The following is a 10,356-nucleotide window of genomic DNA, read 5'->3' as shown; positions in this document are numbered from 1 at the left end:
TGGGGAAAGAGAGGGGGGGGGAAGAGAGGGGGGGGGAAAGAGAGGGGGGGGAAAGAGTGGGGGGGGGGAAAGAGTGGGGGGGGGAAAGAGTGGGGGGGGGGGGAAGAAAGAGTGGGGGGGGGGAAAGAGTGGGGAAGAGTGGGGGAAGAGGGGGGAAGAGTGGAGGGGGAAAGAGAGGGGGGGAGAGAGGGGGGGGAAAGAGAGGGGGGGGGAAAGAGTGGGGGGGGAAGAGTGGGGGGGGAAGAGGTGGGAGAGTGGGGGGGGAAGAGAGGGGGGAGGAGTGGGGGGGGGGAAAGAGGGGGGAAGAGTGGGGGGGGGGAAGAGGGGGGAAGAGTGGGAGGGGGAAGAGTGGGGGGGGAAAGAGTGGAGGGGGGGAAAGAGAGGGGGGGGGAAGAGTGGGGGGGAAGAGTGGGGGAAGAGTGGGGGGGGAAGAGTGGGGGAAGAGTGGGGGGTGGAGAGGGGGGAAGAGTGGGGGGGAGAGGGGGAAGAGTGGGGGGGAAGAGGGGGGAAGAGTGGGGGGGGGAAGAGTGGGGGGGGGAAGAGTGGGGGGGGGGGAAAGAGTGGGGGAGGGGGGAAAGAGTGGGGAGGGGGGGGAAGAGTGGGGGGGGGGGGAAAGAGTGGGGGAGGGGGGGAAAGAGTGGGGGGGGGGGAAGAGTGGGGGGGGGGGAAGAGTGGGGGAGGGGGGAAGAGTGGGGGGAGAGGGGGGAAAGAGTGGGGGGGGGAAAGAGTGGGGGGGGGGGAAGAGTGGGGGGGGGGAAAGAGTGGGGGGGGGGAAGAGTGGGGGGGGGGGGAAAGAGTGGGGGGGGGGGAAAGAGTGGGGGGGGGGGAAGAGTGGGGGGGGGGGAAAGAGTGGGGGGGGGAGAAAGAGTGGGGGGGGGGAGAAAGAGTGGGGGGAAGAGTGGGGGGGGGAAAGAGTGGGGGGGGGGGGAAAGAGTGGGGGGGGGGGAAAGAGTGGGGGGGGGGGGGGAAAGAGTGGGGGGGGGGAGAAAGAGTGGGGGGGGGGAAAGAGTGGGGGGGGGGAAAAGAGTGGGGGGGGGGAAAGAGTGGGGGGGGGAAGAGGAAGAGTGGGGGGGGAAAGAGTGGGGAAGAGTGGGGGGGGGAAGAGTGGGGGGGGAAGAGGGGGGAAGAGTGGGGGGGGGAAGAGGGGGGAAGAGTGGGGGGGGAAGAGGGGGGAAGAGTGGGGGGGGGAAGAGGGGGGAAGAGGGGGAGAGTGGGGGGGAAGAGTGGGGGGGGGGGGAAGAGTGGGGGAAGAGTGGGGGGGGGAAGAGTGGGGGGGGGGAAGAGTGGGGGGGGGAAGAGTGGGGAAGAGGGGGGAAGAGGGGGGAAGAGGGGGGAAGAGTGGGGGGGGGAAGAGGGGGAGAGTGGGGGGGGGAAGAGGGGGGAAGAGTGGGGGGGGAAGAGGGGGGGAAGAGTGGGGGGGGAAGAGGGGGAGAAGAGTGGGGGGGGAGAGGGGGAAAGAGTGGGGGGGAGAGGGGGGGGAAAGAGTGGGGGGGGGAAAGAGTGGGGTGGAGGGGGGGGAAAGAGTGGGGTGGGGGAAGAGTGGGGGGGGGGGAAAGAGTGGGGGGGGGGGAGAGGGGGGAAAGAGTGGGGGGAGGGGGGGGAGAAAGAGTGGGGTGGGGGGGGGGGAGAAGAGTGGGGGGGGGGAGAGAAAGAGTGGGGGGGGGGGAGAAAGAGTGGGGGGGGGGGGGAGAAGAGTGGGGGGGAGGGGGAGAAAGAGTGGGGGGGGGGGAGGGGGAGAAGAGTGGGGGGGGGGGAGGGGGAGAAGAGTGGGGGGGGGGGAGGGGGAGAAGAGTGGGGGGGGGGAGGGGGGGAGAAGAGTGGGGGGGGGGAGAGGGGGTGAAGAGTGGGGGGGGGGGAGGGGGAGAAAGAGTGGGGGGGGGGGGAGAAAGAGTGGGGGGGGGGGGGAGAAAGAGTGGGGGGGGGGTGGGAGAAAGAGTGGAGGGGGGGGGGAGAAAGAGTGGGGGGGGGGGGGAGAAAGAGTGGGGGGGGGGAGGGGGAGAAGAGTGGGGGGGGAGGGGGAGAAGAGTGGGGGGGGAGAAAGAGTGGGGGGGGGGGAAAGAGTGGGGGGGGGGGGAAAGAGTGGGGGGGGGGGAAAGAGTGGGGGGGGGGGGAAGAAAGAGTGGGGGGGGGGGGAGAAGAGTGGGGGGGGGGAAGAAGAGTGGGGGGGGGGGGGAGAAAGAGTGGGGGGGGGAAAAGAGTGGGGGGGGGAAAAGAGTGGGGGGGGGAAGAGGGGGGAAAGAGTTGGGGGGGGAAGGGGGGGAGGGAGGGGGGGAAGGGAAGAGCGGGGCTGGATGTGGGGGGGGGAAGAGCGGGGTTAGATGGGGGTGGGGGGGGAAGAGCGGGGCTGGACTGGGGGGGGTTGGGAGAGTGGGGTTAGATGGGGGGGAAAGGGTGGGGTTAGATGGGGGTGGGGGGGGAAGTGCGGGGCTGGACTGGGGGGGGTTGGGAGAGCGGGGTTGGGAGAGCGGGGTTGGACTGGGGGGGGAGGGGGGTTGGAGAGCGGGGTTGGACTGGGGTGGAGGGGGGTTGGCAGAGCGGGGTTGGACTGGGGTGGGGGGCGGTTGGACTGGAGGGGGGGGTTGGGAGAGCGGGGTTGGATGGGGGGGGGGTTGGGAGAGCGGGGTTCGACTGGGGGGGGGGGGGGAGTTTGGGAGAGCGGGGTTGGACGGGAGGGGGTTGGGAGAGCGTGGTTGGACTGGGGGAGCGGGGAGAGCGGGGCTGGACTGGGGGAGGGGGGAGAGCGGTGGGGAGAGCCGGGGGTAGAGCGGGGCTGAAGTGGGGGAGGGGAGGGGAGGGCGGGGCTGGAGTGGGGGAGGTGGGGCCTGGACTGGGGAAGGGGGAGAGCGGGGCTGGACAGGGGAAGGGGGAGAGTGGGGCGGGGGAGGGGGGAGAGTGGGGCGGGGGAGGGGGGAGAGCGGGGCTGGACTGGGGAAGGGGGAGAGCGGGGCTGGACGGGGGAAGGGGGAGAGTGGGGAGGGGGAGGGGGAGAGCGGGGCTGGACTGGGGGAGGGGGGAGAGCGGGCCTGGACTGGATGTGGGGGGGGGGGGGAGGGGACGGGGTTTGAGCGTGGGGCTTGGCCTGGGGGAGGGGGGGAGAGCGAGGGGGGGTGAGCGGGGCTGGACTGGGGGAGGGGAAGAGCGGGGCTGCACTGGGGGAGGGGGGAGAGCGGGGCTGCACTGGGGGAGGGGGGAGAGCGGGGCTGCACTGGGGGAGGGGGGAGAGCGGGGCTGCACTGGGGGAGGGGGGAGAGCGGGGCTGCACTGGGGGAGGGGGGAGAGCGGGGCTGCACTGGGGGAGGGGGGAGAGCGGGGCTGCACTGGGGGAGGGGGGGAGAGCGGGGCTGCACTGGGGGAGGGGGGGAGAGCGGGGCTGCTCTGGGGGAGGGGGGGAGAGCGGGGCTGCTCTGGGGGAGGGGGGAGAGCGGGGCTGCTCTGGGGGAGGGGGGAGAGCGGGGCTGCACTGGGGGAGGGGGAGTGGGGGGAGAACGGGGCCTGGACTGGGGGGGGGGGGAGGGGGGAGTGGGGGGGAGAACGGGGCCTGGGCTGGGGGGGGGGGAGGGGGGATTGGGGGGAGAACGGGGCCTGGGCTGGGGGGAGGGGGGTGTGGGGGTAGAACGGGGCCTGGACTGGGGGAGGGTGTGGGGGAGAGCGGGGCTGGACTGGCGAGGGTGTGCAGGAGAGCGGGGCCTGGTCTCCGGGAGTGGGGAGAGAGCGGGGCGAGGAAGGGGGGAGAGCGGGGCTTGGACTGGGGGAGTGGGGAGAGCGGGGCTGGACTGGGGGAGGGGGGGAGTGAGATTAAATTTGATAGTTTATGGAGAAAATCACTGGCAAAGATCTGATTGAATGAACAAGTTGTTTCTATGGTTGATGAGTACAGGATCAATACACTGAGGCTGCCCAACATTATCTCTCAAACACTTCTCAAGCACAGCCCCTTCCTCTTGCTCAGTGGTCAGGCTGCTTGTTCAGCATCAAGCTGTGAATGATTCACAACTTCCTCCAGTGAGACCAGCCCATCATCTTCAGTCTCCACCACTGTCTCCATCCCTTTGACTCTCCCCAACCAGTTTTCTCATTTGAACCACAGTTAGCATTCCAGGTGTTTTGTTTGATCCTGAGCAGAGCTGTAAAATAAGAAGTATTTAGATGAGCACTTGAAACGCAATAGCATTCAAGGCTATGGGCCAAGTGCTGGAAAATGGGATTAGAATAGATAGGTGCTTGATGGCCAGCACAGACACGATGGGCCAAAGGGCCTGTTTCTGTGCTGTATCACTCTGACTCTAAACACATCCTAACGCTTACTTCCATTGCTGAAAATTTGCCCACCATTCCCCTAATTTGGACTTTCCAATACTGAACCACTTTTGTACATATTATATGGAAATACCCTTTCAGTGCATGCATGTCCTTTGTTCTGGACCCCTCAACTACTGGAAACAGTCTGTTCTTCTCTACTGTCTCCGGTGTGTGTATACATATATATTTGTGCTCTCCTTGCTGGCCTCACGTTCCAGAGGGACTCTCTTCCCGGGAGAATGGTGGAGGCAGGGTCATTGAATGTTTATAAAACAGAGGTAGACAGATTCTTGACAAACAAGGGAGTCAAGGGGTATTGAGGGTAGGTAGGAAAGTGGAGTTGAGTCCACAAACAGATCAGCCATGTTCTTACAGAATGGCGGAGTAGGCTCGAGGGGCCTGCTCTTTGTTCGTATGTTCCTTCACAAACTCTAGTGGATGAAGGCCATTTGATTTATCCCAGTTTATGTATTCAGAAAAAAATTGCACCGCTCACAACTGCATCCAGCTGGTTCTTTAACGGACCCAGGCCTTCCCCTCCATTTCCCCACTCTGTGTTGATCATTTTTTGTGCAAAGATCTTCCGGACATGCATCCTAAATAGCCATTTCAATCAATTCGCTCTGCCTTTAGGCCCTAATATCTGCAATTACTTACCTGAACCCCTTCCCCTCTGCATCTCCTGCTTTAAGGTGCTTCTTAAAACCCATGTCTTGGAGCAAGTTTTCAGTCATGTCTCCTCCTCCGAGGGTTTGGCCCAGTTTTGTCTTTTGTTACATGACAAGTAAATAGTAATGCAAGTTGTTGCTTCCTTCTGTCTTTTTCTTCCCCTCGTTATTAAATAACTGTCTGCACGTTTCAACCTCCCTGTTAAAATCTCAACATCTGCGGTCTCGGATGGGATTTAGCGGGAAATCCCCTCATTTATTCATTAACCTTTACCTCTCCTGCAGTGATCTGATTGGATATTTCTGAAGTGTGATTCGACAAACCGAAGCAGAAATGCGGCAAAGCGATTGCACCCGGAGTAGGAACATCGAGAGCAGCCTAGAGTGTTTCTGCCAAGATCAGGGAAACAGGATTCAATTTCGGAATTAGTAGCCCGAGTCAAGTGAGGTTTGAGGGATCGACACTCGGGATTAACTAAACTTTGCAAAGCTGCATCTTCTCTGAGGATCCTCGTGTGGATATGTTATAGGGAAGGATAAGAAATTGCCTTTGCATCAGACAGGCATCTTCAATTATCAGTCACAAAAACCCAGCAGACTTTGAACCGAACAGAACACTTTGGATAAACTCAAAGCTGAGGCCAAGAATTAGTAGTTTTTCTATCTGCCTCGAATTTGTGTGTGTGTGTTCTATATTGTTTAATGACCTGAGGGGATAAAACAAGAGTTTTTATTTTGGAACTTGGCAAAATCTGCTGCACTGACATAGCGTGGATCTATGGAAGCACTTTCTCCTGGAGAGATGTCAAGCACCAGCCTGCCTCCTCTGCGTAACCTGCCCCAGTGGTCCCGCGTCGGGACCCTCGATCGAAGCCGCTACCCTCGCTCCTTCTTCCAGGATAACGTCAAGCACCTCCCTCTATCTTCGACCATAAAGACGGCCAAAAGTGAAGCCCCTCACCAGCTCAGCCCTCTGTACGAGCAGCGGGACATGGATCCGAGCCTGAGGGTGATCACCCTGGAAAAGAATCTCAAGTTCCTCCAGGAGCAGCACTCGGAAACTCTGGGAAAACTGCATGAGGAAATTGAACTGCTTAAACAGGCGAATCAAGGTGTGTGTGTGTGTGGAGCTGTAAACAGTAATGTGGGGAAAGTAGAGATATACATTGAGGTTGAAGCTTCGGAAAGAAAGGGCTTCCATTTATATTAACATCTTAAATGGCCTCAGGATGTCCCAAAGCACTTTACAGCCAATGAAGTACTTTTTTGAAGTCTAGTCACTGTTGTAATGTAGGAAACACAGCAGCCAGTTTGCACACAGCAAACAACAGCAAACAGCAATCTGTGTTTTAGTCATGTTGGTTGAGGGATAAACATTGACCAGGACATCAGGGAGTAAAGGCTGACTCAGGTCTGCAAATGAAACCCGACCTGAGCCCGACAGAACCACAACCACATATTGTCGGGTTCGGGTTGGGTAACCATGCTCTACCAGGGAGAACTCTTTTGCTCTTCATAATAGTGTGTGTAGATGGGGCCTTACTTTAATGCCTTAACCAAAAGACAGCACCTCTGACAGTGCAGTACTCCCTCAATACTACACAGAAGTGTCAGGTGAGGTTCTATGCTCAAGTCTTTGGAGTGAGACTTAAACAACCTTCTTACTCGGGTGAGAGTGCTACCAACTGAACCACAAATGACCACTTAGGAATAGTTCAGATTGTTAACCGATTTACAGTTAGCATCCCACTTTTCTTGGCAGGTTTCTCACTTTCCAGTGTTCTCTCTTACATCACACAAGTAACTATTCTTTATAGGAGATCCCAGACAGTAAACACTGAAAGACTACGTTGCTTAATCTAACACTGGGGGTGGGGAGGGCATTGCTACCAAGATTGGCATTTGTTGTCCATCCCTTGTTGACCTTGCGAAGCTGGTGGTGAGCCATCTTCTTGAACTGATGCAGTCCATGTGGGGTAGGTACACCCACAATACTGTTAGGAAGGGAGTTCCAGGATTTTGACCCAGCGACAGTGAAGGAACGGTGATATAGTTCCGAGTCAGGATGGCGTGTGGCTTGGAGGGGAACTTGCAGGTGGTGGTGTTCCCATGCATATGATAATCTTGTTCTCCTAAGTGGTAGAGGTCGCAGGTTTGGAAGGTGCTGTTGAAGGAGTCTTGGCGTGTTGTTACAGTGCATCTAATAGAGCCATTGTGTGCCAGTGGTAGAGGCAGTGAATGTTTAAAGTGGTAAATGTGCTGCCAGTCAACTGGGCTGCTTTGTCCTGGATGGTGTTGAGCTTCCTGAGTGTTGTTGGAGCTGCACTCATCCAGGCAATTAGAGAGTATTTCATCACACTCCTGCCTTGTGACTTTTCGATGTTTGATTGGTTTTGAGGAGTCAGAAGGTGAGTTACTCGCTGCACTGTATTTGTTTTGTATTGTTTTCATTTTAATCGGCATTTACTCTAATATGTTTATTTTCGGGTTGGGCATTTAAAAAAAATTAAAGGACTCGGGGCCGGGTTGGGTTTGGATTGGCTGTTGTCGGGTCTTGCCCAGGTCATGTTTTAATTTTATACCCGAGCCAGGCTTTAACTCCAACTAGTGAAGAGTTTTCCTTCTGATTCCCATTGACTTCAATTTTGCTTGGGCTCTTTGAGGCCGCACTTGGTCAAATGCTACCTTGATGTCAAAGGCAGTCACTCTTCACCAACTGAAATAAAAACAGAAAATGCTGGAAATATTCAGGTCTGGCAGCATCTGTGGAGAGAGAAGCAAGAGTTAACATTTCAAGTTGATGAATTTTCAGAACTGTGAAAAGTTAGAAATGTACTGGGTTTTAAATAAGTGAGGGGGGGTGGGGAGGGTGGACAAAAGAACAAAAAGGAAGGCCTGTGATGGGATGGAAGGCAGGAGAGACTAAATGACAAAAGATTTGATGGCGCAAGGCCAAAGGGAGAAATAATGAAACAAAAGCTGTGACAAGAGGAGATGTGAATGGCAGAAACATGAACAGCTGCTGTGTGAAAGCCAAAAAAAAGAGAAAAGCCAAAACTAGGTCCAGAAGGCTGTAAAGTGCCTAATCAAAGATGTGCTGTTCCTTGAGCTTATGTTGAGCTTCATTGGAACACTGCAGTAGCCAAGGACAGAGCGATCAGGGTAGAAACAAGGTGGAGATATTAAATTGACAGGCAACTGGAAGTTTGGGGTCACACTTGCCAATTTTATGGAGGTGTTACGCAAAGTGGTCACCCAATCTGTGTTTGATGTCCCTAGTGCTGGATGATCAATTGTTGTGAATGCTCCAGACCAGCCTGATTTAGCTGTCTGATCACCAATCTGTCGTGGAAAATTGGATAGGTTCCAGTCTTCCAATGCTAGGTGTATGTCATCTTTCAGTCAAATCATAACCACCACTCCAAAGATAATATTCACTTGTTGGTCAATGGACAGCAAGGATTTGAACCCTCACCAGACAGATATCAGATATGAACTCCTGAGCAGTATGATGTACAGCACATCTCAGCATAAGATGTGTGAAGGTATTGCCACCATCCGCCTGACTACAGTAGGTACACATTCAGTTATGAAGAGAGACTGGATAGGCTAGGATTGTTTTCCTTGGAGCAGAGAAGGCTGAGGGGGAACTTGATTGAGGTATACAAAATTATGAGGGGCATTGATAGGATAGATAGGAAGAATTTTTTTCCCTTAGTGGAAAAGTCAATAACTAGGGGGCATAGATTTAAGGTAAGGGGCAGAAGGTTTAGAGGGGAGTTAAGGAAAATTTTTTTCACCCAGAGGGTGGTTGGAATCTGGAACACACTGCCTGAAGAGGTGGTAGAGACAGGAACACTCGCGGCATTTAAGAAGTATTTAGATGAGCACCTGAAACGTCATAGCATACAAGACTATGGGTCAAGTGCGGGAAAATGGGATTAGTTTGGACGGGTGTTTGATGGTTGGTGCAGGCGAGTTGCACTGAAGGGCCTGTTTCTGTGCTGTAAAACTCTATGACACCCCATGCCCTACAGAATGGTAGTTCCACCTTGAGGTGGTGGCAAGATCTGTACAGCCCATGCAATTGACAGTACCCAAGCTGATTAAATGATAAGTATTTGGTATTGTTGGTAAAAAGTACAACTCCCAAACTGAACCGTTACACTGAATCCTCACCAGGTAATGTTGCTTCTTGTTCGACAAGCTGGAGAGTCAGAGTTTTAAGTATCAACTGTTTGCTTGTCTGTAACCTAATAATGGGGGGGGGGGGCTCTGCACCCTGAATATATGAGCATATATTCCCTTACATAGCCTTCAGGTGATGCTTTCCAGCAGTTGTCAGACTAAACCTCAGGGTTTTCTCATCAGTGAAACAACAGCTACCTTCAGAGTAGTGGAAGGACTTGGAAGTCAATGCCTAGTATAGAGTGGTCTAGCTGGGAAAATAGAGGCAACCTTACCATTGCTGTGTGCTGGTAAATTGCATGGGATTAGTTGGTTGAATTCCAGCAGTAACGGTGACCTCCTGATGTGCAGCCAGCTTGGTGTTCTAGATGTCCAACGCATTAGGCTTACTCATCATCACCTGTTTTTAATCCAGGTACTTGTTTGAGGGGCTTTGGCAAAAAGATATGGCCGCTGTGAGCTTGACTCTCCCACCATGATGCTGAGTGGCAAGTCAGTATAGTTTATCCTTTAAAACTGTTTCTCTTTTGCCAACAAATTGACACATCAGAGTAATCCATACTTAGTGACTAAGTGAGGAGAAACTGTTGGGCCACAGCTCCTTAAAGAGTTTTGACATATCTGGGGTCATATTTATCAAATAGTCACAACCGCCGCAGTTGTTTATAATCGAGCTGCTTTCAGGGAGCTTTCCTTGGTTAGTTTGCTCTCTTTGTCAGCAGGAATTTATCCTGGACAATTTGCTGTTATTCGAAAGAGACAGCAGTTGATTGCCATTGTGCTGCAAAGTACACGTCATCAATACAAACAGAAATCAAGTCAATTAATTAAAATAAGTTAAACCAAAATTGGATTGAGGCAGGGAAGGCTCAAGAGTGCTGAAGCTCCAGCATGGCACGTCCACTAATTATGTCAGGTCTGAGGAAGCCCGTTATTTCTCCCTCCAATTCTGTCCTGGAGATGCTGATTCATGCTGAGTTACAGCGCCATTGGTGCCAGCAACCTTGAGGTGACTTACCTAAGTGACAATTCTTCACACTTTCAGGCTGTTCTATCGTCACAATATTACAGCTGAGCCTGATCCTACACGCATCCATGTGTGGCTTTCAGAAGAAGGATCTGGGTAGTAATCAATAGAGAGAATGCTGGCTGATTTATTTTCCTTTACTCACTTTCCTAGCCCAGGGCCATTGAAGCTAAT

At 54.9% G+C, this 10,356-nt stretch overlaps 1 protein-coding gene across 2 annotated transcripts in view; it reads left to right on the top strand.

Annotated features, from left to right (window-relative positions):
• Nucleotides 1-10,356, top strand: part of si:ch211-222n4.2 (uncharacterized protein LOC101885505 homolog) — a 70,357-nt gene that overhangs the window by 12,894 nt on the left and 47,107 nt on the right. For both annotated transcript variants that reach the window (XM_068055631.1, XM_068055630.1), the window contains exon 2: nt 5,253-6,079. In XM_068055631.1, coding sequence (XP_067911732.1) covers nt 5,746-6,079 — 334 coding nt within the window. In that variant the 5' untranslated portion in view covers nt 5,253-5,745. The remainder of the gene's footprint in view (nt 1-5,252; nt 6,080-10,356) is intronic.

The sequence above is a fragment of the Heterodontus francisci genome, chromosome 23, assembly GCF_036365525.1.
Source record: "Heterodontus francisci isolate sHetFra1 chromosome 23, sHetFra1.hap1, whole genome shotgun sequence".
Lineage (NCBI taxonomy): Eukaryota > Metazoa > Chordata > Chondrichthyes > Heterodontiformes > Heterodontidae > Heterodontus > Heterodontus francisci.
This window is presented reverse-complemented; position numbering and strand designations above follow the sequence as displayed.